This window comes from Bombus pyrosoma, linkage group LG9 (assembly GCF_014825855.1).
Source record: "Bombus pyrosoma isolate SC7728 linkage group LG9, ASM1482585v1, whole genome shotgun sequence".
Lineage (NCBI taxonomy): Eukaryota > Metazoa > Arthropoda > Insecta > Hymenoptera > Apidae > Bombus > Bombus pyrosoma.
The window spans coordinates 6716308-6743104 of NC_057778.1; the positions used below are offsets into that span (position 1 = coordinate 6716308).

General features: G+C 42.6%; 1 protein-coding gene across 1 annotated transcript in view; it reads right to left on the reverse strand.

Moving 5' to 3' along the window:
• Nucleotides 1-10424: 10424 nt before the first annotated feature.
• Nucleotides 10425-26797, reverse strand: part of LOC122570782 — a 57666-nt gene continuing 41293 nt past the window's right edge. Inside the window, exons 2-3 of the mRNA XM_043733622.1 lie at nucleotides 19927-20173; nucleotides 10425-13543 (exon numbers count right to left, since the gene is read on the reverse strand). Of these exons, the coding sequence (XP_043589557.1) occupies nucleotides 13218-13543; nucleotides 19927-20173 (573 nt within the window). The 3' untranslated portion in view covers nucleotides 10425-13217. The remainder of the gene's footprint in view (nucleotides 13544-19926; nucleotides 20174-26797) is intronic.

A 26797-nucleotide genomic window follows, 5' to 3' on the forward strand; every position in this document is an offset into this window, starting at 1 on the left:
TCTACGTTCTCGCAAGATTATGCGGGGTGACCAACTCGCGGCCGCATCGGAGTGCTCGTTGCGCAACTTGCATCGGTTAATTACATCTAACCGGATTAAGGGGTGGGTTGTGCACATTCTACGAATACCGAGAAGGCCGTTACGCTTGGATCAACGAGCTACGGACTGCCGAAAATCTTTTGAAAATGATCCGAATATTCGGAACTGGCTGGCTAATTTCCGATTAATTATAATAGATGTTGGGTAACAATGAATTCTCGAAGGAACGGGAATGCATGATCCGGATCAACGCCGTGGTAGTCAAACATTTTCATTTTCTCGTGAAAATGGAGGAAAAGCCGGAAGATATGGTCCAGTATGGAGAGGCTTTATCTTTCCTCCGGTATTGTTGAGAACAACAGTTTTTTTTCGTTGTTTCATAGATCCTGTCTCGTCGTTCTTCCTCTTTCCAGCGTATCCTCGTACTGTTTGGCGCAGCTACATTTTTATCAATGTCCACCGCGTAACCGCGACCAGATAAATAATATTTCTTGCGTCCTACCAGTGCTTCTCTTTCGTTTCCTTTTCTTTCAGAATCGGTTAGAATCGGCTATTGGTTATCGAATTCCTCTCGATCGAAATTGTGCGCATATGTTCGATTAATAATTGTAAATATCTTGACAGAATTGCTGCTGTTCGTTTCTCAACGTTGCTTCTTTCCTTTTCACCAGAGGAATTGCTTCGTCTCGTTCAATTTATTTCTATGACGAAAATTCAAGACGACATCGGTGAGTTTGATACCTGTTCCCCTGACAATCTAATTAAACGCTTTATGAAACGGTAAAGCATTATTTCCTGAAGAATTTCTGTAGCAATCGATACGAGCTTTCCTCTGTTTCGCAAAGAAATCAATAGCGGTATTCTTGACGCGCGTTGTCCTACAAGTGTTCGATATTTGTAATTTAAATACATCGGAGCTTTTTCTTGCCAGGTGTCTCCGTGATAAATGGTCCCCTGTTTCTGCCTGGCAAGTCATATACGTTCAACTTTTTCCTGCTGCCAAGAAAAAGGAAGGAAAGCGGAGACACGCGACAAAATAACGCGACGACGTGACATATACGTAATGACGGGCAGCCTAAGTTGGCAGCCAAACGAAGCATAGTCGAGAGGAACACGTACGAGCCAACCGACAGCCAGCGGTCTAATTGGTCTTAATCGGTGATTCAGATGATTATGTCAGCGTCGAGCTGTTCTTTTCGCACAGCCATGTTCTTCCTTCCTCGTCAAGGCCGCTGTTAATTCCCCAGAAGATCAGTTAGTCGGTAGCGTTGAGTTTTTGAACTGAGATAGAGACGTCCTCGTTGCGAGCTCGTCGCCGTCTCTCGTGCGATTTGTCACAAAAGTATGACAATAACGCGTGATTCTCGACTGTTGCGCTGTCTAGCAATAATTCATCCGTAACATAAATTATATGAATTTCCGGGTCAACTTCTGTTTACATTCTTTCAGCGAGTTATTCTTTTCTCGAGATATCTACTTAACGCGTTCTGTGATCCACGTTGAGGAAACGTAAGATAAGTTTCGCTAGAATTGTACATTTATCGCGAAATATCTGAAAGCTTCTGGCCTTTCACTTTAATAATAAAAAAAGATCTATGTGTTCTACCCTATTCACCGATATCATGATATATTCACACCACGGATGATTAAAAAATCATCCATAAAGTTTTCAAAGCATTTTTCATATAACCGGTGAAGCGAAGTTCTATGGAAAGAATTCCAGGCGAAATTCTAAGCCAAATCACCGCGGACCGGAATTCATTATCCGCCACGTACGGTAGCCAACCTGCGGTGGTTAACGAGGCCAAAATCAGAGACGTGGGCAACGGAAAAAGCGACGGGCAAACGGGACAGGAAGAGAGAACTAAATAAAACGACAGAAATGACGAGAAAGGAGAAGCATTGGGTAGAGGCGGTTTTCGCCACCGGCACGGAATTTCGTCCGTGCGATGCACGGGAACAAGAGTCTGGGTGGCGACGTGCACGCAAATAAAATCAAAACCCTCGACGATGCCCTACCGATTCCACGTTCCACCGGGTTACACGGTACAGAAGCGCTTCTCTTCTCTTTTTGCCTCTTTTTCCTTCGTAGAGAGCCGCGTGGTAACGTCAATATACACCCGCGTCGTTTCGTTCATGCGCATCACTCGGCTATGCGATTCGCATACTGACAGGTCAGATTTGAATCCCACGACCGACGTACAGGGTGTCTCGATAGAACGGGTCTCTTACTCGAAGCGATTCAATTCTGTTTGACGCGTTATTGTTAGAAGATCGCGATTATACGTCGGACTATTAGCGGGCATCGAATTAGAGCCACGTACGGAAATTACGTACGCAAATCGCCAGTAACGTTGCCAGTAACGTCGAGTGAAAAGGACGTATCTGAAAAATAGTTTATCGTAATAGTATGTACGTTAAATAAAAGAATTGTATCTGCATCGAAACTGGACAGTTTTTAATAACGGCTTTTATTTCAAACGTATGTGAAATCGATACCTGCTTGATAAATACATTGACAAAGTCAATGACAAAAATACAATGATAAAGTCATTTTTCTCAAAACAACCTTTTGACCAGATTTGAATTAACGCGGCAGTGTGGTTGACGATACATTGATAGTACATCGGAAATAAGTTCGAACATTGACCAGACTCGAATCCTCTCTAAACATTTCGAAAAAAGCAAGCAGTTTCGAATTAGCGGATACTTGAGAATATTTACTTGACTCGTCCCTTCTTTGAAAGTTTTCCTCGGACCAAGCATCGACTAGGTAATCCTATATTCTTCACAGGGTTATCGACAGCAACTAAATAAGTATATTAAAATTCAGCCTGAAATGTCTCGGCTGGGAAATACGGCTACGAAATAAACAGAGTATCGTAATCCTTTAAACTTGTTCCTCGATGCCTCGTACAGGGTAATCGCGCTCTAAATTACGCCAGTCTCGCCATTAGCCTTCGATTCTCTCCGTCTATTACTCGTCCACGTTGAGGCAGTTAATTACATGCGCAGCGACGATAACAACGGTGGTTAGATAGAAAGCGAGCAACCGTATCGAGGGAAAAGAGAAGAGAAGCAAAGTAGATTGATTATTTGTCTATTTAGTTAGAATCGACGAGACTGATCGAAGATGAGTCGCGAGCCATCGACGTGTGAGGGAATTGCTCACGATCAAGCGAGTATCACGCCTCCGCAAATTTTCTACGGATGGCCGGATGGATGGACCCATGTCCCTGTCAGGTGAACGTGTTCGTCGATCGGTCGTAAGCCTCGTGCACGTGCGATCGAAACGCTGCGTGTGTGAGCGCGCGCTCGTGCCACAGAACAGCAGCATCGTAAACAGTTTACAGCGGCGCGATTCCACGTGACAACGACAATGGCAATGAGCAGATCGTTCAACCTTATCGGGTGTGTACTTAGCCGAAAATGATGTCCACCCGCGGCTCTTTTAGCCCGTTGGCTAGGCATAATGGACGTCGGACCGATTTCAACTCCGCGGTTTCATCAGGATCGCTGATACTACCGGCTTGCAAGCTCGTTTCGTTGCCCACTGGGTTACCGTTTACCATTAGTCGCTGTAAATGGCCAGCCGAGATTTTCGGAAGTCGATTTGAACCAGAAAGAACGTCGTTTATTTAGTTATTTATCGATAGAATAACTATGACCATCTATGCAGGGTAATTGTAAGATATCTACTGCGAACGTACACGGTACAAAGATCGCAAAATTATCTTTTTTTTTTATTAACTCCATTCATAGTTACACTTTGTCCGTTTGACATTAGAAACTACTTATACGTTTTACAAATTTTTGCTCACTCGTACTCATCCTTTCATATCGTGTCATTTTACAATGCGATATATGGTGTAGTATATTCATAGAGTATATGATATATGTATATATAATTAGAACAATATAAATATATATAACGAAGGTCTTCTGTTAATGGATGTGTATCATTCAATTGCCGTTCTATTAATACGCTTGTCGATTCGATACTTATATTTTGCACTGTGTTCTAATAGTATACCAATAGTAATTCGATGATTTTCTGATGTCCTCGTTTGACGTATCATGCGACTGGTCTAATCATCCATAAAATTGCAAAATTACGACATGTAAGGATTTGACACGTAACGCGTTACACTCGTTTCGTAAAATAAAATATTTCGTTGATACGTTTACTCTTTCACTCTGAGTTGCACGGACATTTAATCTGGACTCTGGATTTTTAATTCTCTTAATTCAACTGCAACTCTTAACTAGCCCCGCTATTTAATTTCGTCCCGTGATATTTTTTCTCCTTGTCACCTGTAACCGTTTTCCAGATATACTTGCTCGGCTGGTAGCTCGGCCCCGTTACGCGAAAGACCTTGTATTTTCATCTTTCAACGTTTGTTTCAAACACTTGTAAAGTAAGCTCTAAGTAAATTTGATCATTTCCATTATGCAAATACCGTAACGTATATTATTTTTGTTGCAAGATGGAAGTCGTTGTTACAAGGATTTAGCTTACCAAGGTAGCAGCTAATATATCCGTATTACACGCGCCGACGCCACGTATACGCTCACCGGCAAACAAGCTAAGCATCGGTAGATTCTATTGTTATAATGCGTGCATTACGCGCATTGCATTACGCATATGACCGCGGCTACGTGATGTGGGTTATGCTGATTCTTATTGCCGCTTCGCAGCGCTCATTACCAAATTACGAGTAATTCCATCCACTTTACCGTACAGAAACATTAGTCGGTTAGCCCTGTATCTATCCGAGACAAACATCAAATTATTACGCCACCGATCCTTTTCGATAATCCTACACGGCCTACAGAAACTCATTCCTTGTCCACCTTCCCTATTTTGTTTCGTTACATACGGAGATATAAGGGGTGAATTATTTTAATATTTAAATACGTAGCTCGCTTCCAACGACGATACATGCATGGGCTCTTCGTTGGCGATAAATGTGACATACGCCGCGCTGCTCTGAATCTCACCCTTTGTTCGCGTTGCATTATGCGCGCATATGAATTGTAAATAATAACAGACTGCTCGCCATGATCCTCTTCCACCCTCTTTCGTACCGCCGTGGTTGTATTTCGCGATAAAGCTTATTGTACGCTACGTTGAATCCCGTCTAGCCAATGCCGCGACAGCATTGTACCAGCTCGACTTCTGTTTCTTTTCCAATCGCTTGCCTTTTTTAATTAGCATCGCCTTGCATCTTATACACAGCGAGAATGTGTGTTTGGAAAATTCGGTCGAAAGCCGGACGGTGATGGACGGCGGGTAGCTCTTAGCCGGTTTTTCAACCACTTCATAAACCCCTGTAGACGTTTATCTTTACGCTCTGCTACCCTGTCGATCGATCATGGTCGACCGAGGCCCAAACGCAACGGCAATAACCGATATCTAACGCCCTCCATTCACGGCGCGGATCAATGCCACGGAACTGATGAAAAGCAAACCTCGTTGCGATGCTCGTGCTTGATGCAAGATACTCGGAAATGTTGCAAGATACGAAATTATCGGACACAGGTGTTTAATTCTGCTAGTTGTTTTTATAGCGAATTTTAAATGCTGCTACAAAATCTTCCGAGTTAGAAAAACTGACTGTAATCTGGTCTAATGTTACAACGTTAAGTTATATACGCAAAAGTAGCGTAACGAACTAGTCTAATAGCAAGTTTCGCAACTTGTTTTGCTTTAAAATAGCATTGGTCGATATTATATTGTTATTGTTCAGCCTGTAGATTTTCCATAGGAAAGATAAAAGAAAAAGGGCAGCTTGTATAAAATTTAGGAAATTCTCCTAAAGTCGTTCGCTCTTTGCCTTTTCTTGGTATACACTGAGACTCTTCAAGTAAGAAAATAAAATAGATATTCCGTATTACTACCCTATCTTTTATAACCGGACTTTCGACGTTGTTACAAAGTTCAGTGTTTCAACAACGTTCGAAGACTAAAAATGGCAATGTTTAGTTTCAACGCTGGTAATATTGTTACGGAGCTTATACCGTTGGAATATGTTCTGGACCATTATGAAACAGTTTGTAACAAGGTTCTAAAGCTCAAAATTGCTGCAGGGAACTCAATAATTCGGATAACGACGTTACGTGTGTAAAATTTGCCTCGTGTGACCCAGACACGTTGTGTAACGAAAGCGGAAAGCTTGAAAACTCTCGCAAATATTCAACGATGTTGCAAGACTCACGATCAACGTAGTCGCTCGATGTGCAAGGTTCAATGACTTACGTTACATACAGGTATATCGAGAAAACATATCCATGATATTCTATCTGATGTTATTCATCGCTTTCCAGTTAGAATTCGAGGGTCAGCGGATACGATACCTCTGGAAATCCATTTGCAACGTCGACCAAGGTTTTCCACCGGCTTTATCAAGGTGTGCACGAACGCTCGTTCCCTACAAACGATGCCACGTACACTCGTGTTGCGATACTCGTGTCAACTTGCAGCTTTTCGTGGCACACGCCGTGTTGCCTGTAACGAGCGCGTTTCCCGCACGCGTAAGTACCTACATGTCACAGGGTTGCCGACTCGCGTTAAATTTCTTTGAAACGTGCCTGGCCTCGCGCTAATTGTCTCTGTTCTAACGACGAAACCTAATCTCTCGGTAAACGGTCTCGTTCCTCGAAGAAAACCAGCTTGGACCCTAATTAAAGGGGATTCAACGTCAGCGGTGATACTTGATCTTTGTTGGCATACGGGAAGGGGTAAACGCTTGTGAAGCTTCAAGAATGTTTAAAATTTATGCGCATTACGCTTCATAAGTGGACGCTATGGTCGTTTTGCTATTAGCCAAGAGTGAATAAGAAAATGATGGCTAAAAGCGGTAATTATTATCGGAGTGCGAATTGTTTCTGTAAATTTATATATCTACGAAGAGAACTAAAAAGACGGGATTTAAGGAGCTCTCACTCGTTAAATATCGTAACGAGTATGATAGCCTTCTTTGAATATCCGATACTTTGAATATTCTGTGCATTTTCGCACCTTTGATTTTTCCATAAAATTCCTATACAGCGTTGTATATTTTCAATACTTTACAGGTGAGTGGAAACTTTTTCCACGATCGAAGCTCGGATGTCGTGCAATGGTAGAGAAACACCCGGAGGATACGGCAACGTGCAAAGAATACAATTTGTCTACAAAATTCGTAATATCGTGGCATACACGTAAAGTGAAATGCGAAACGATGTATGCAGACTTGTGCGCCTAAGGACTTGACTTCCGAGAGTAGACAAGTTTAAATTTGATCGGTAACTTTAACTTTCTCGTTAAGAATCTTCCAGTGCTCTGCTTGTTACGTCGTTTCGCGTAATATTACCTCGAAATAGCGTACGGAGGTATCGAAAGATCTCCATTTGAAAATTCGAAAACGCGCATAAATTATTCGCCCACTTTAAATACTCGACGATGCAGTAAACCGTGAGTAGTAGTGGTCGCGCGCGCGGTCTGACGAAAGCACGAGTTATACTACTGACGCGTCTCGAGTCGCTCGAAGGCCATCAAATTGGTAGGAAAATAACGCAACGGCGTGCACGGAACAGCAATTTAGGTGGCAAACTTTATGCAACTGGACGCGTGCTGAATCCCGCCGGTAATTGAATCTAATTCTTATTCCTCGAACGTGTTCCGTAAAGCCGTGGCCCTCGTACAAGTTTAAACTCGAGTACACCTACTCCTACTTCCCACCCTTTATTCCTTCCCTCCATTAGCCGTTCCTGTTGCTTTCTTATCCCTCGTTACGTTTGTCTTCCCACGTACTTTTCTCAGCTCGTGCTTCTCTCCTCCCTTTACTTTCCCTGCACCTTTGTGCTCGCATCTGTAAATGCGTTAGGTGAAATGATAGCCAGATCGTTAGTAGCTTACTGAAACTACCAGAACGCAGGTTTATGGCAGAAATTAATTGGGATTGTTTTCCTTCGTAAGAAGAGAAATCGTCTTGAATATACGGTTGACGTGGCATAAATTTAGGGCCGCTATGAATTCATTGGCAATTTTATTATCCGCTACTTGATTAGAACAGTCCCATTCTATCCCACGCATTCGCGTCTAAAATTTTCTTCACCAACGTCGTCGTCCCACTGCCTGTTTGAAATCGACCGATTCATCAGGGCACGGTCATTACCCAATTTATTAATCCGTTTCTTTGTTCCGGCCGGTAGTGAGGTCGCGATCCCTGCGCTTGCTAAGTTACAGCGAAAGAGCTGCAGGACACCCACGTGGGCAATTAAAATGCTAATTCTCATTGATAGGTTAATCGGCGTGTTGTTTCGGAAAGGCGATTGTTCCGGGCGCGTTCGTCCGGGATCGTTCATCATTGTCATGTGACGTTCCACGATGGAGTTCGTGTTTGACCGTTCCCCATTCCAGGGAATCGCGCGCCCTTCTGGTAACACCATCCTCGACCCGGCGATATTTCTCCGCAATGCTTGTTTTACGAGTCTCGCGTGTATTTCTTTATACGAACGAGGTGTAATACGATTCAGTGTTTGCTCGTTGAATTGCGTAAAATCGAGATTTCGTATAGAGCGAGGTATTAATACGGAAAGAATTAAAATGATCTGATAAATTAGGATTCCTCATGGTGTTTCTTGATTTTCAACAAATTTCTATATATTTTAGTTTGCCTACGACGAGAAATTAATTTCGGCTAGACGTTTTGGCTTTTGTAGCATTATCAAGTATCTCGTACTTTCACGATCTACAACCTTCAGAAGCTCCACGGGTCGCTGTCATCGTCGTCGAACAGGACCGTGAACCGATGCGATAGAACGCACCACGTGTATTAGCGGTCCATTAAACGTGTTTTCCATGGCGAGACAACAAGTGGGTCGGGTTGCACACATAGGCGAGCGTTGGAGCAACTTCGCCAGCTTCTTGTCGAACAGATTATACCATTCCACGTCGACGTGTTTGCCGTCTACGTTCGAATTCGCTGAAAGCTTCTGCACTTCCGCAATGTGGGCCTTTGTGTCGGGGATTCCTTTGACCCTAGTCTCATATCTGCCGGATAGGAGCATCCTCGGTGCGATCGTAACGGCAGATCGAGTCGTCGGCCATCGGAAAAACGCTCGAAGACGACGTTTCGTGGATAAGACGGAAGGAAAAGGGTAGATAGAATCGAGATGGAAACGAAAAGGGACGATCAGAGAGGCGGAAGAAGGAACGCGAGTGAAACCAGTTCCGCCGCACTGCCATCGGTTGGGATCATTTCCGATTTTTCTGTCGGCGAAGGCAACCTATCCTGGTGATGCATTTTCTAATTTATCTGCTGCTTTGAGAGAACGATACCGACGAATCTTATCGCGCCAGCTTTGCCAAAGGTTTCTAAGATTCATGGCTCGGGCGAATTAGCTCCGTTTTAGAATCTCGCGAGAGAGCAACGGTGGAACATTAATTTCCCTCAAGGCGGAAAATTAGTCTCGATATTAGAAGTTGGCAAGAATCAGGGCGAAGTAATTGTAGCTCGTTGAACGGCGTTAGAAGTTCTTCCTCGAGGTTGTGGAAGTTTGTTAAGCAGTCAGGACTAGGGCAAGGGGTGCGAGTAGAAAAGAAGACAGGCAGAAGACAGAGGATGGGGAAGAAAATTAAAACAAGAAAATGTATGGAAATGGGCTGGATGCGAGAAGGGGAGGAATAGAGGTTTTGATGGCCGTACAAGCTCGCGCAACGGCCTGGGGTTAATTGCAAAATTAACCTTAATTATTGGCCCCCCTGGACATTTCCATTCTACTCCCGCTTAGTTCTAGCCGACAGTAATGTTGCAAGTTAGTTACCGGTGCCTGTTCGCCGAAAGATTGTATCTTCTTTGCTGGAGACGCTGTTACGTAACGTTAAAAAGCTTCCTTCGATTCTCCAGCTTGATTTCTCACATACACGCACGATCTTATACGTTTGCTTGTCTCTTCTCTTCCTGCAGTTTCATCAACCTTAACTAAAGTCAATACGTTTCTCGATATACTTAGCGAACATTCGATTCCAACGTTGATCATACGTTCAAAATTATTTATACAGAGCCGAATACTATCGCGATCTCTAAAAATAGTATCAGATTTCGGAATGATAATTTTGAATACTCGTAAAAGCTTCATGAAGAAATTAATTTCTATACTCAGTACGCCTCGTCGATACCTGCTTCATTTCCAGTATAACTTTGTTCAAAGACTCGCGATACACGACCCAATGTCGTTACCTATCTCATCGTTAACTCGAATCGCAACGTACGATAACAGTCTTACGTAAAACTTTGCGAGACCTTCCGACGTTGGCAGCAACTTTTAACTTTCCAGCGTTACGTATTTATTATTTCGGTCGGAACGTAGGAGGTTGCGGGGAAAGAAAAATCGTTGGAAACCGTCGAAGTGATTTATTGTTCCATATTTATACACATAATAAGCGAATACGATTACATCGTATTAGGTACTAGATCGTATTGTATATATATTCATTCATTTATTTATATATCGAGCATTCTGTACAATAAATAAAGACTCTAGAGCATTTAAAACATAACACGGTGTACTCCCTTGCGATTGCCATCGAAAAGTGTACAATAATTTAACGAGTTTCCCCATGCGTATATTGTATCGTCCTTCCAGACACCGTTCGTCAGAGGCGCCACGACGACGACGCGACGCCTAGCTTTATTCGATCCGAGGATGTATATACACCGCACAGGGTTTTACTTTGAACTTCTCAAACAAATCGTAACAATTCCTCCCCGTTCGACACGGTCGATGATCAGATCACGTTCTCGCGGGAAGCTCTGATAATTCTTGCTCTTCTTCAACGCATTGAACAACTCGCCCGAACGCGTTCGTTTACACTTTCACGAATATATTCAGAGAAAACATGCGACATACGAAAAACATTGTCACGCTGTCTATGTAAATGTGTGAATCGATAGTCTTGCTGTGTTCCTGGTCTGTTCGAAAATCGTTAGCCATCGTTATAGCTTGTACGAAACATTTGAAATTCGCATCGACAGAGAAGACGCGAGTCGCAGACGATATTGTCCACGGATAGAGCGTGTGATATGTTGGCATTGAAACGGTGGCGCATAGAAAAGAGTAAAAGTCAAGTATAAGATTTTGCACGCTCGGATGTTCGTATAAAAAGGCATACGAAGACGCAAGACTGGCAGAATTCAAAGGTCTTTATAAAAAAGATCGTCTCGAACGAATCTCGGCTAAGTATAAAACGATATGTCGCGTGTTTCTATGCGCCAGTGATAACGGTCTGCGTGTGTTTGTGTGTATGTACGTGTGTGTTTAGCGTACGAATATCGAATGAAAAGCGAATGTGATCGAGCCAAAAAGGACGCGGCTACTCGATTCGGTCGAACCTTTGGCCCAACCTTCGAACAACCTTTGACCTTTCATGACACGAGTAATATCTCTAACGATAGGGTTCAACTATTTATACAATCGTGCAACGTACACTGCTCTTGCTGCTGCTTCTTCGTCGTGGAATAAAATCGTCCTCGATAATCGAATCCATTCGTTAATTGCGATTTATTTAGAATGGAAATTTCTTTATCCTAAAACGGAGCTGAAAACAGGAGAGAGATGCGTAGGGAAAAATCGCGACACGATCGTCGAATTTCGTGTTTGTCTCAGTTGATGATTTTCCAATTTCAATTTCACGGTTCACTTGAATTTTCCTCTCGATTAGATCACTTTCGGCGAGCAAAGAATCGTACCGATCGTGTCACAACGAAACCTGCAATTTCGTTAAACTTCCACATTACGGAATGAAAGGAACGACGCACTCGAGTCATCCGAGGCTATCCGTTACTTTCTCCGTGCACCGTTCGCTTTCCCTTCTCACTCATTCAACGAGCGAATAGATGAATCTTATAATCGGCTACTCGATCGATCTTCGTCGAAGCGACGCGATCGCCCACGATATATTACTATTGTCTTCTTAAATCCACGAACCGAGATACATACAACATGCATTTCTATCTAACGTGACTAATGTTCACGGGAACGCGCTCGTTTTACTTTCTCAAACGAGCATTATCTTAGCTGGAACAACGAGTTCTCCGAACGTTTAACTCTTTCAGCCCTGGCCGGCGTTAACGCCGGCAAATTCAATCCTCGCGTGTCAAACATTTTATTTCCCTCCTGGATAACCCTCAGTAAGTAACGTATTTTGATATGTTTGTCGACGAACGATAAACCTGAGAACATTTTATAAGCAAATCTATGATGAAAAGTAAAACCGCAAAGGCGTACCATATTTCGTAGCGTATACAGCGACATGGAAAATCGGATATGTTGCGTAAAAGGAACAGAACTTTGCTTTCTCCAATTTCTTGCCAAAGCCGCCGTTGTCGAGGACTGAGAGAGTCAATAGGATGGAGAATTTGCACATTCCGGTTCCTCCTCGATTTATGCGATCGTCTCACCTATCGTAAACGCGCGGTTGCACGAATTTCGAGTCCGTGTTGTTTCAGTCGAGAGGACTCGAGGGATCGGCAGCTCCTTCGAGGAACAGAGGTCCCGCGGTAATAAGCACAGGAAGAACCTGGACGAGAAAACGCAACACGACACGCTATCCAGCGGAATCGTTCCCTTGGTGCCGTTGGCATCGTGCCGAAAAGGACAATAGCCGGTCGACCCGCCCTGACGACTGTGCATCCTTTCTCGTACAGGATTCACGTGGCTGAATCACGAGGCCAACGATAGATTCGCGTTTCTCGTTCGTCCATCGTCGGACAGACGCGAGACGACCAGATTCTCGTTACGATTACGCCGCAGTCGAGGTTTCGTGCAACAGACACAAGTCGCGTGATCGTTAGCTGCGTTGGCAATTAAGGGGAGCTTTTCATTCGCGATCAAAAGAGGAGTCTTCTGTTATCGGCTGATGTCGTTGAAATCGATCGTCCTTTTCTCGATACCTGCGGAAATTGTCATCTCGTTTCTCTTCTCGAGGGCGAGCAACGAGCTTTATTTATTTCGTTTCACAGGCGATCTCTCTCCGGACGGTCGGAGTTGTCGATTCGGAGGACTCGCAGTATACAGTAGAGATCGCGAGAACTCGGATAGAAAGATTGTTAAAGATCATCGTTAATCGACTCGCCAAGCAACTAACGATTTACCCCGAAAATTTGATCGTTTCTTCCTTTCGACGATTACCACTACCAGGAACCGAAGAAGAAGGTGGATAGTATTCCTATTAATGTCAGCCAGCCAACCAGATTGAAGGATCCTCTTCTGTAGACAGCGTTGTTCATGCAGGTCTCCCGGATGCTGATGTTTTTGAGGCCGCGACGGCTCAGCAGATTGTGAACGCCTCGTTTATCGCTCTTCTGTAAGATGTGCTCTCGCGAGAGCAGCAACGAGTACAGTTGATTGTCCGGGCTTCGGGAGCAGAAAGTCAACACCATATCCGAGGCCACGGCTTTCATTACGTGCACGTTCCCCGTGAACTGATGGTACGGTCTCTCCGACACTGTCAGCGTACCTGTCGAAATCGTCGCGATCGATTAGAGATCTATGCTTGCAACACGAATGTAAATGGTAACGAGGAAGCAAGGAAGGAGAAGGAAGACCTAATATGGAAGAAGCGAGCAGATTTTGGCCAGAGATAGACGAGAAGAAGCGTAGAATGTGCGTAGAGGGGGAGAGAACTGCGATACATTGCTATACAGTATAGAATATAAGGAAGTAGATAGAGCGAGGGGCGGAAGATATTGCGAAGTAAATTGGCTGAGGGATTTAGAAAAGAAAAAGAAAGATAACCGAGATCAAAGATAGGGTTAGGTAGTAATAAAGTGAAATGAAAGTAGAACAGATCGAGTAAATAAGCGACTAGTTAATTAAGGAGCGATAGTAAGACAGCGTAGGAATTTTAAATCAAATCCATTTTCTAGGCTCACGAGGTCGAGGATAATTAAACGAATAGTAAAATAATACTTTCGATAAATAAAGACGAGTGATGCTGTGTCATTGAGATTTTGAACCGGTGATGCCATGCGATTCCACAGATTTCTATAATATTCTTAAATCCTTTTATACTTCGATCTTGCTCTCATTTTAGCAAGCAAAAAGAGCTCGCAACGATTTAACAGGATGTTTAACGTAAAATCGAAGCCGGGAATCATGCATAGAGATAGGATACTATTTATAGAGATATTTTTCGATCGAAAAATTGGGAAAATATAGCTGTATCGAAAATGGCCGGGAGAACGTAGCAGGGTCAATGCTGCAATATACATGCAGCTTGAAATTCTGATATTGAAAATATAAAACTGTCGAAGTTTGTTTTTTATATGGACCCATCACAGCGACATCATAACACGTTGCATCATTCGTGCGTACCAGAACGGAAGATGAACAAATTGTTCGAATCGTTGGTGGATTTTGAATGTTGCACGACGGGGGATGAACGGCAGTTTGATTAACTCTGTGTCGGTTAACCGCAGGAATTGCCAGGCGATTGTATCTCGTAGTACGACCTTGGAAACTACGAGATTTATCACAGGATGTTCGCTATTCATACAGAGAAAGAGTAAAAATCCATACTGTCTAAATCCGCCTAACTATAACGCCGAATTAAATGCTACTAAACGATGAAATCTCATCTAATGTCAAGCTTTAAACGAAGCTAGAAAACTGAGGAAGGAAACATTGAAATAAAATTGCCATAAAGAGAACGAGATCTGATCCTGCGGAGAAAAAGTCCTGAATCTGATGCCGAATTTTCTTCGAAAAGCTTCTCGATCACCATTTTCCCTCGTTTCTTTTAATTTCACGGAAATCCATCGATAATGTATATGAAACTATAGGAGCAACCTGATCTCTGTTTGCAGCAACATTTCTCTCGTGTATTCTATGCATTCCATAGACGTGACGTTGCGTCGTTCCAAACGAATGGAACTGAAGCATCGAAATGATTTGAAATCGGGGAATACGCAGCCCCGATTCAAGGGGAATCAGCAGCGGAAATCAGTGAATCGGTCTGATTATTGTCTACGACGACTGGGAATGCCGGTGTGCTCCCGCTGGAAATCTGTCACATTACGCGCCATTATGTCGTTGATGGTGTACTTACGCCGCTGATTAGGAATACGCGCAGATAGGATTATCGGATGTCGCGCTCAGTTTACGTATGCCATTCCACATATCGCATTTGCGTATCGCCATTAATTTTTCTTACCTTCAATGCATACGTTCTACTTCTGCCAACGATCTCACCATTGTTATTTGCCTTTCCAACGACGAACGTCGGCTTGCGTGTTCGAAGAATTGTCAGATATTCGAATATACGGGATGATCGTTGTTCAGAATTTTTGTTCGAGACATCGTTTCGTAAGATGGGCAGAACGACTTGAAAAATCGTGGCGATCGTTCTTCTTGAGAATTTTGGATCTTTGAAGCCGAAATAATGTTATTGGAACACAAAATTTACACTTTTAATTAATGTTTAAATAGTTATACATTTATTTAATGGACGATCTCTATTATATTTATCGATACATATCTGCACGCGTCTCAGCACTTTCTTCTATACCCGACTGTTAACCGACGACTCTTCCAGATGCTTCTAACGACTGGACAGTTTACATCCATCTGTTTTTGAGACGTCGCGCACACGCATACTCCCATACTGCGCGTTTAGCCTAGTCCAGCACAGAAAATTGTACATATCTCAACAGTTCTGATCAACATCCTGTACGATACAGAGAATCGCTAAATTTGGTGTTTTTTTTAAATCGTTAAACTAACGTTACGTTCCTGTTGAATGTTTGGCTGATAAAACAGCGGATATTATTACTTCGGGAAATGATTGTCACGCGTCTGTTACGTGCCAATCGCAATAATGTCAACATCCAGTACTATCGTATTATTATTGCGTCGTCCATTAAGCTGTTTCATCATGTAAACGGTTACTAGCCTTCGGGATATTGACGTTTAATCGTATGAAACTAATTGGAGCGGCCGTTCGGTCGCCTGAAATTCTGCCGAAGGACTTTGCGTTTTCATCGAACGAATCATTTTATCAATTATTTTGCCGCGTTGCCTTGTTTATTTCCGCGTCGATCCACGGGACGCACACGTTTCGCCGATGATTTGCAATAGCAGCAGCTTACAGGGAACAGCTGAAACGCCCCGGGAATGAATTCGAGACTGCTACGAGAGATCTTGTCGTTCTCGCGCGCAACACGCGCCTTTGATTTATTTTTCATTTTCCAAGTCGAGTGCTTTTATCCGGACTGTATCCGTTTTATGGCAGAAACAGGAGGATCGGGGAATTGGCACTGAAAACAGGAGGCAAGCACGCGGCAAACAAAGAGACGCGAGAACTCTGTTTAAAAAGTGACACGGTCGCGTTGTTTCGATAAAGTCTGTTGAATTCGTGGAATTTTTAGTAGCGTGTCAACAGAAACGTCATAGAGATATTTTCCGTTGAAAATCAGCGTATGCTTTGTTCCGCTGTTTCGAAACTGAATTTTTCGCTAACCCGCCAGATCGCGATCTTGTTTGGTTTCATCTCATGCACGTCCGCCCGAAGAATTCAGATACGACACTGAGTCGATTATATCGGCGATCGATCACATAAGGAATCTGTCAAAATATGTACGATACGATCGTATATTTTATGTATATAATTTTGCATATATATTTCGTACCACGTAATGGTATACAATTGGCGCAAGCCTGAATACTTTTGGGAAACACCGTAAATTGAACGGACAATAATATCGCAAAATTTGTAGCGCTTCGATATCGCGATAACATAGCAAAGTGCTAATATTTTGCGCTGTAATATAATATCAGTTGAAATTCTATAAAAATATCACTTTTATAACATACAGCGAATAATCTATCAGGAAAATAAACTTTTGCGCGCCACTGTGGACAAGACGCGAGGTTCCCCTCGTAGCCAATTTGTCAACGAAGTAAAATCCAACCATTTAATAACGCGGCGCTACTTTGATAAAATAAAAAAAAAAAGAAAAAAGAGAAAGGAACGGAAGAAGAGTTTGAAATTAAACGAAAATTTGTAAAGACGAGATTCGAGTTAAACGTCGCCTTGCGACCAAGTCCAAGGGATAAGTTTCTGGCGAAGGAGAAGAGGTAGCGGAGGCTTCGAGAAATCTCGATCCGCGAACGCATTGTGCTCGCTTTCGCCAACTCTCAGCTGTCCGTGGATACGGGACAGAAGAATGGAGCCGCGAGATGAAAAAAGGGAGCCCAGCAAGGGGCTTTTGAAAAATTATTTTCCGCGTCGACGGTTTCTCGCGGATTTTCCCCGCTCCTCCGCAGCTTCGTTCCTCTATCCCGAGCCACCTCATAATTGGATGGGCTGACTTCTCTCCGGCATGACCGACGACACCACGTTCGGCTCTATTCTCGCTGACATTTAACCGATAATCACGCCGGCTACCTGGGAATTCATTAAGATCGTTATCGGATGCACCTTACGACTTTAATTACCGCCACTGGTTTCCTACTTTGTTCCTAAGTCTCCTCTAGAGCTCGATAATTAGCCGCTTAGAAGGCGATCGTTCGGCGGAAACTGTCCTCCCCTGTGATCGCCTTTTGACCGACTACTCCACATATTTCACGCCTCAAACCATTTCTTCCTCTATCGTTCTCAGCGTTTCTCAGCCGTTCTACATTCTGTCGTTCGTTCCAATCCGATCACTACCAATAATCGAAGAAAAACGTTCATTCGGATTTCCATTACTCGTAGTCGACACGAATTCACACTCTCGTTGTATTTCAGACGATTGGACCGAAAGATTTCCAACGGAAAGATATCACAGATATCGTTGGTGAATTTGGTTCGAAAGTCAACAAAGGTTCCAAGTTCTTGCGAGACTAGCTTCGATCGAAAACTATGATAAAAGATGCTTTTACCACGGAAGTGACCGTTTACCTGCTTGTCGATCTCGTTCTTAGGAATCAACCAGTTCGATTGGCTATTTCGTTCCGCCCCCTTTGTTCTATCGCGTTTATACGGCTCATTGATCACCGACTACGAAAGCTGCATCGGGTCAATGAATTGAAACTGCTTTGAAGTTAGGAGCTGACAACTGGTAAGCCACTACTCTTGTAGGAACAGTTCTGTTTAGAATCCATCGGACCATACCGAGACGCGATTTCGAACCATATGATGGATCTTAATTTCCTCGATAGAGGAATCTATCTAAGCGCCAATCTCCTTCCTGTATATCCTAACAAAATTCTGCTCTTATCACGGAGAAGAGAAGTTTCGAGGCAGTTTTACGCCGGCAACAGGAATTTGTCACGAGAATTATTTTGTTAAAAAAGAAAACCACTGACTAAAAGAACGCCTCGGTTTGTATTAGGCACGACTATAGTTCGATACAGGACTATTACTGATCAAAGTATCGGCTCGATCTTTCGCTAAAAACAAATATATTTGCCAGTGTATTGTACACATACAGTCACGTACATATGTAGTACACAGTACGTATGTCACGAGATACGCGGAGGATATTTGTAAAGTCGTTTCTAGACGTCGAGATGAAGAAAGAAAAAGTGCATAAAAATGTCGCCCAAGGCTTATTTCTCAAGCTATAAATAATTCTCCATTTTACGTTAGAAATACACTGGTAACAAAGAATCAAGTTATCTCACTTACATTTCGTAATGTGTCATCGTTTCTTACTTTGACGTCCATGATACAAAACGAATAACATAATATCGTGAAACTGAGAAACATGACGCACGAGCATTCACATTAGCGACTAGCCAATTTGGCCGCGTTTAATCTGGTCAGTTATCGAGGAAAGTATATTTCTGGGAAATCGGTTACCTCGTCAGCTTACGATAATCGTCTTTGAAAGAAGTTCGAACCGAGTAGCTCCAAGTTATCGAGCTGTTCGTTATTATCTATCGGTGAGGAAACTTCATTGGAGCAGGAACTAACCGGGTAGCTTTTTTATTTTTTATTTTTCTCCCCCTCGCGCCGCCAACTGCGACGTTTCACGGGGGAATTATTCTTCCGTTTTATGCGCCACGAATGGCACGGTGACTATCCTCGCGGACCGAGAAAAACCGTTCAGCAAAATCGTGGACGGCAGAATCATTGTCGGGAATTACGCTTATCTACTCGATTCTCACTCTTTTTCACAGATTTAACAGAAAAAATATTAAATCTCCACAGCTTTTTGTCAAGAACGCTCAAAAACAGAAAATAAAAGGGGAAAAAGTAGACAAAAAAGTCAAAAGATTATTCGAATTTATTTTTTCCGCTTGGGGAAAGCTCGTGAAAATTTTCATCGGTTCGCAAAGGAAGGATGGTCAAAGTACCGCACCTAAAATACTGATAAAGCGTCGTTCTATAAATCCTAATGCCTCATGAAAGCACGATCATTTATGGCAAACGCGATGGGACAGTTGTAAAAGAAAATGTACATGAAGTAACCCGAAAAGCGAATTGTAAGTTTGTCCACCTCAAACGATCGTAACTTCGAAACGAATGCACGAAACGAAAAGATTCAACAGCTACTTTGCAAAGAAAATTGTTAATTAATAACGATATTAATAACGATTACATTAAATACGCAAATATTCTGCGAAATATGTTTGTTATTAAACTATAACCTGCTTCTAAAACAAGATGGAACGCATCGAATACGAAGAATTATCGCTATATTTCATTTTTCTCATCTTCGGGTTGTAATTTTTCGATAAAATCATCGTCGACGACGAAGTACCATGCCATGTACGACGATGGCGTGTCGTATCAGAATCTTAGGTGTCTGCAGTAGAAATTTGATATCTTTTGACCATCTTCCTTTGCGAATTTCACAGCAGCTAAAATGCCCACTTGGTGTTGTCGAAATTGTAATCTGGTTGGGAACGAGTTACCATTTTGAAAACTGGAGGAGATCCAGAAGCCCGGCTTCCTGGCGATGTCCGGTATCCGGAAGGTGTATTCCACACTGCCGGCCTCCTCCACCCACAATAGCTTCAACGAGGACAAGAACTTGGCCGATTTCTCGGCCTCCATCAGGTTCACGATCGGACAAGAATCGACCACGTACGATCCAACGGCGGGTTTCGACGAGTCGACTTTGTGCTCCAGCACCTCCACCACGTACCACTTGCCCATTATCTGAAATCAATACCGGCACAAATGGATTTATTACGTTCGCGTGCTAACGCAAACGCGCTCTGACGCGTTCCGATCGGCAAAGCCGGACTACTGCAAAGCCGGACTGCTGTAAAGCCGGCAGATTTAGGAAACGCGAACGGGAGCTTGGAATGTTGCCTGTTGGTGCCACCCATAGTTTCGATCGATGCGATTTCCCAGGATTACAATTGTTTCAATTTGTTTACGAATTGTTTGTTACTCGTTGACAATGAACGATCGTAGTTCCTTACTTGTCGTAACATTATACGAGGCGAGTTACGTAAAAGCGTTGCAATTTCATTTCATCGAAACTATCGTCGATAATATAGATTTGCCGAGTGTAGAAAATTTTCTCGCTTTTTTTAACGCGGATATTAGAAACATTTACGTGAAATATATTTACTTATTTTACATAATCGATAGTAGGAATTATTTATTTCATAGTACGAATATGAAATACGCAACAGACACGTACAGTGTTCAAAGGTCCTCGAAAAGATCAATATCGATTACCAATGCACGTATAAGAACGATCAGGCATCCTCTTACGTTCTCATCTTCGAAATCTACCTCTCGATTCGAGCATTCGAATGTCGTTACCAGACAATCAAATTTTGCAAACAAATTTACTAGCTTAGATTACTTTGGTGGTTCTCCGTCATCTTTCGAATCCAATTATGTACACAAAGCTCTCCGACGTGGATTAGACAATTAGGCAACTATTATAGGCATCAATTATGTATTATGGCACCTACTTTCACCTACGTACAAAGAAACAACCAACTCGTTTAAATAAATAAATAAATAAGTAAATAAATAGATATGTTTCTTTCGAGATGTCTAAGAACTAAACCGTATATTTTTCGAATATTCTAGTAATTTTTGAGAGTGCGGATGGATTCTTTCCGCGTAGAATGGCAGAACATATATGTTGAAAAATGCGAGGCAATATTTTTGTCGAAAATCTCGATGTGATTTTTAATCAAACATTGAATTTTCGCTTTATACTTCGTTATCACGATCTTCCGCCGATTCGATGTTGAATATCGACTGCATAGTTCGCAGTTTCTGACTAGAAAATCTGGAACGAGGGGAAATTCAACGAGTTTTTAAATCGAATGTCAATTTAAATCCCGGTTTTGTAAAAGTTATCTGCATAATTACGACCGACCATCGTCCCAAACGAATTAGTAGCACTTTTTCGTCCACGGTAAATTGGTAATTCGTGTATCGAAATGATTTGTCCGTTTATACGTATAACGGGAGGATAATAAAAGATAATTCTATCAAACGACGCAAAACAACGGCGGCCATCGATTGAAATTAGAACAGTTGGCATATCGTGTATTTTCACTGTGAAACAATGGGATGCATCTTAGCCGATTTAAAAACGCATCAAGGGAATGCACAGTTTCGTAGAATCGAATTTATCGATTTTTTATGTTTCTAAAAAGCATCATTGTGTAATTATCCGCGAGAGAAAATGTCCAAGCTTCAACTACTTTTCATGGTTCGATGCGGTGTAACCTCTTAAGTACGAAAAGTAAAAGTTTATGAAAGTGTCGCGATCCATTTACCGCGATAGATTTTCGCGATCGTGAAAAATCCTCGTCGTTTAATAAACCATCGCTCTTCGGTTCCGTTCCAATAAACGTACAAATCAGTCACGAGAAACTTTAAAAATTTAAAAGCAACTTGACACGGGCTTAATCCACTTTAACTTGGCTCTAACTTCTCGCAACTAGACTGTGAAGTTCGAGGAGAGACAAGAGTAGCGATACCCGTCGTCATTCTGATAACTGAACCTTTAAGTAGGAAGGAAGATTGAATGACGCGATTAAACGTTAAAATAAATGATAATTCACAGGCCAACAGGGAACGGGTTGTCGTTCGTGCCGCAGGAAATCGTTCGCTCGACGAGATAATCCGCTGACTTTAGCCGAGGAACGGATAATTCAAGCTCGTGCTTAAACTAAATTGGCGACGATTTATTGGCCGTGCTATCGGCCATGAATAAACGAAGAGAAATAATATCGATCAGCTCGAGTCGGCTGGAGATCTCGTTGCTCGAAACAACATTTCGTTTATTTAGGACGAACGAAGAAGAAAAGATTTGATTTCGATATTAACTGCGTTTCGCAACGAGGAAGTCGATCAGTCGATGAAGCAATCATCTGAAATCTTTCCGTTGATTTGATGTGCGGATAATTGAAAGTAAACGCGTGCCACTTCGATTAATAATTAATACCGTAATCACGATGGGTATGCGAGGTGAAGCCGCGAGCATTTCCATCAGATCGCGTGATTTCTAAATGAATTTTACGTCGAATTAATCGTGATATCTATATTCGAAAACAACGGGTATAACGATAGCCAATTAACGGAAGCCAGCTCGAATCCAGTTAACGCTATGTTGCTGTAATCCAGGCTTTATTCCATTCGCAAGAAATATTTCACTATTCTCGAGTATTGAAATCGTGCCGACCAATGAAACCACGGAAGTAATAAGATTCCGAGTGGTAATTAGTCGACAGTTAACCGTGCTCGCTGCAAACAACCGCATCGTTGTCGAAAACTTCTCTTTGACCAATACTCTCCAATAGCGTGCGCTCGATTTGCCTCGTTTCTCTCGGCAAACGCAATTTCGCCCGAAAAGTAACGTAATTTCATTCGCCGTGGCTGTTGTTCACCAACTTACCAGGCTGGACCATACTCGCGGACATACTCGTTGCTATTGCGCTAAAAACGCTGACAATAACGGGGCCGCGATCTGTACGCAAAATAATTAAAATAACAAATGCCTGGTACTGGACGAGCCGAGCGTGAAAATGCTCATCGGCGTACACAGAATACACGGCGGAACCAGAGACGCATAGGGGCGATTTATTAAAGTTACGCCGCGGCCTGATACACCGACCGGCCATTCGTTCCGGCCCGCACGCGGTATTGCTACGGAAAACGGACTTTAAACTGGACTTCATAGTGGCGCGTAATTGCGACGCCCGGCTTTTATGAAAGGGGGCAGACGCGTACTTTCCACCACGGGCCCTTCGTTTCTCCCGCGGATATTTCGCAACAAGCCGCGCCAGAGATGGCCAACGGCGGATTCATTTTTCAAGGGTAATTACACGCTCCGCTACTTCTCTCGCTCGTTTATCACGGGATATTAGAATATAATTGCCAGCTATACGCGCGCGCGCGCGCGCGTTTCCCCATTGTCGACGACAGATGTACCAACTATCCGAAACCCCTAGAAATTGGGAAAAGATTCATCGTCAGATATGCGCCCCTTTAGGCGGCGGACTAATTCGAACGTAACACCATGTGTTGGTATTTGTCTATATTTTACGCAATTTAATAATTTTAACAATCATAGAGATCATTTTTAATCGGGAAGCGCGTACCTTTGTACGTTCCTTTTGTTTGTTCCTGTTGGGAAATTGGATAGCAGCGTCGAAAGGTTCGTTGCAATTGCTACGACGCGTGTTTATAATGGAACGACGATGGTGGGGAGGGAGTAGAATGCAACGTCGAAGCAACGGCGAAATATTTCCACACACCCGTGGGCAAATTCGCCTGTTCATTACTTTAATTGGTTCACGGTCCACTCTGAAATTACGCAGCCTCTAATATACGCGAGAGCGATTGTCGTGCGGTGTACGCGCGACCTGATTAAACATTGCCTTCGATGTGCGCGAAATGACTAGTAATTGACTCGTCGTGCATGCATCGTTACATTTATTTGGGAGAATGTCTAAGAATTATAAAAGGATGAATGGATAGTTTGCTAAATATTCGTATAAATAAAGCTGAATACGATCGGTGATTGTCTGATGTCTGATTATTGATGCTGTTATATCACTTAATGTCCTTTCCTCGGTTCTTTCTCGACAGAGATTCCATTGGATCTTTTTGTTACGTTCGTAATCAGATAAGTTGCCTTTTTAATTGTTGAAAATCCTGTTCTGTTCTTGTTGAAAAGTCTTGTTTCTTTGCAGGTGTTACTCTTACACTTTTGTCTTGTCGAAAATGGCTGATGTTGCAGGTATTGGTCTTTCATTTCCAACTTTGTCAACGCTATTGCGTTCTTCCTTTATTATTGGAGTTCCTTCTGTTTAACGTACTCGCAATTGTATTACATTTTTATCGTTCGAAAGTTCTTAATTTAATACTCTTCGACTGGATTTTTATTATTGGAATTCTTTCCTGGTACAGCGTGTGTCGAAGTCTTTCTCTAATATTAAAATTCATTTTCTGAATTCCTTTTATAATTGTCCAAGTTATTTAATTTCGTTCGCTTTAACAGAACTACGGAGCCATCAAGTCGCCTTTTTTGAACGCGGGAATTTCCCCTTTACTCCGCTTGCATCGACGAGGTTCATGCTCAGCACTCTCGTACGACTTCTTTTACTACTCAAGTCTCTCCTTGATGTCGTGGTACTGTCGTTCTTGAGTGTCCTTGGAATTCCTCATAGAATTCTTCCAGTAGCAGAATCACACTTCCGAATGTAGAAAGTTTTCATTGTTGCCACTTTCATTACTGCGAAAAGTACTCCAGAAAGGCACTGCCGAAGAGAACACGCAATAAATTATCTTTCTAATCAGCGATCGCTGTTGGAAGCTGTCCATAGCAGTGTAGTTGAAACCGTGAAATAACCCCGCAAAAACTCGTAAAAAATATTCTGTATTCGTGAGAAAGAATTTTCGAAAAAGTCGCAAAGACTAGTAGGCCATCGGTTAAAAATTTGAGGACTCAGGCATCGGATTCGAGCCATCCATAAAACGTTCGTGGTCATTCAATTTTCCGCAAACGGCCACGAATGACGCGTGCAACATGGCACGTGGTTGGTAGCAAGTGTTCCGGCTTCGCACCCGGTTCTAGTATTGCTTAATTGAGCATATCAGGAAATATAGCAGTGTGTTTCTTATCGACTTTACATTGTGCTCGATACATAGCCATCCACCTATACACTATCGGTTGCCATAACGGTATATCGATTGGCACGCGAATTTATGTCAATATTATCGGATATCGGCTAGTGAATTGTAGCAAACATTTCACGACTTAGGTTTTTCTATATCTCTGTCCTTCTGCACCATAAACGTCGTATCTATTATTTCGTTAATCCCCGTTTAATGGTATACTCCGACTATCCACCGTCCACTCGGCTGACGTTGATTTACGCTAATTTTCCACCGCGCAATAAAGGCAACCCAGCGCGACCCTTGACATCCATGGTGAATTTTGCAAGCGTTTTCGCGAGTCTAGCTCGTAAAAGAACGTTGTTCGAGCCGAGCGACTACGCGGTAAATGAAGCAATATCGTTGATAAATGAGACGACGATTCCCAGCCAACGAGACGAAACTCGAACGGGATTCGATCGTGTATAAGGAATAAATCTGGAAATACCAGAATTACGACATCAACGAGCACCTGGCGTTATTGTAAATTGTTTTAATCTCAGGCTATTACTTTTAAAGTATAGCGAATATATAAGATACGTTTGACTTTTTACGAGACTGCCAGTAATTGGAATACTCTAACGTAAATAACGAAGACCACGCTTTCCTTTTTATCTCCTACATACATTAGGGAGAATTATATCTATTTCATAGTTTTCCTGTTGTTTTTCCTCTGCGTCTTTTCTTCTTGAATATTCGACGGAAAAAACAGAGACCGTGCAGTGGCACCGCCGGAGGATATGTAACTTCTTGCGACGCAACAGAATTCAGCGCAAGTGGAAATTTATAGTTCATGGAGCAGCGTGCTGGCAATAATATTTTGCCTGTTTCCGGCGGTTTGCCCTCTCCTCTTTATCTTTCTCAGCACTTGGCAAAAGGGGAGACGCGCCAGGCGAGCCAACTTTAATTTCTGCTCGTGGAATAATTATTTTCCAGAAGATCCGTGTATCGTTAAACTTTTTGAAGGTACATCCTCGGTAATAAGCATGAAAATGGTATTACGCCAGGCTCTCTTTCGCGAGATATTCCACCAAGTAAATCATCTTTACGACAATTTTTCTCCTTGAGAAGAGGAAAGGCCCCTTTAGGCTGTGCGATTAATCCGCTTAATAAATCACCCGATTGATAAACACAGCGTCCAAGCGTCGCGGAGTTCGATACGACAATATTGCGGCAAAGTGCAAAGCCATCGTATCGCGAATGTTGATTTAGTAACTTTTGACTTTTACTTCCGCGACGACGGCACGTGTGAGCACGCGGTGCCGCGGCATTTCGACACGTTGCGTTGCGTTGCACATTGCGGAAAGCACCGGAGAAATTTAATAATGTCACCGTGCTGGATGCACGTGCGAACATCCGCTGTTTTCTTATTATATACTGCGAATCGTTACAATTTTTTCGTTTATCGAATTTACCTAATCGATCGATATTTTCATCATCGTCATTTATTTATTTATTTAACGAACGGCGTAAAGTTTCATTAATGTGCAAGCATTATTACACAAGAAATCTATTATTACAGGGTCAATCTGCGAAGAGACAGACCTGAGAAACTAATATCGTATTCCTTTTAGTAATTTTTACACAGGAAAAACTTCATCAACTATCCTGATCTCCCTAATGAAATTCATCTTTGGAGATATA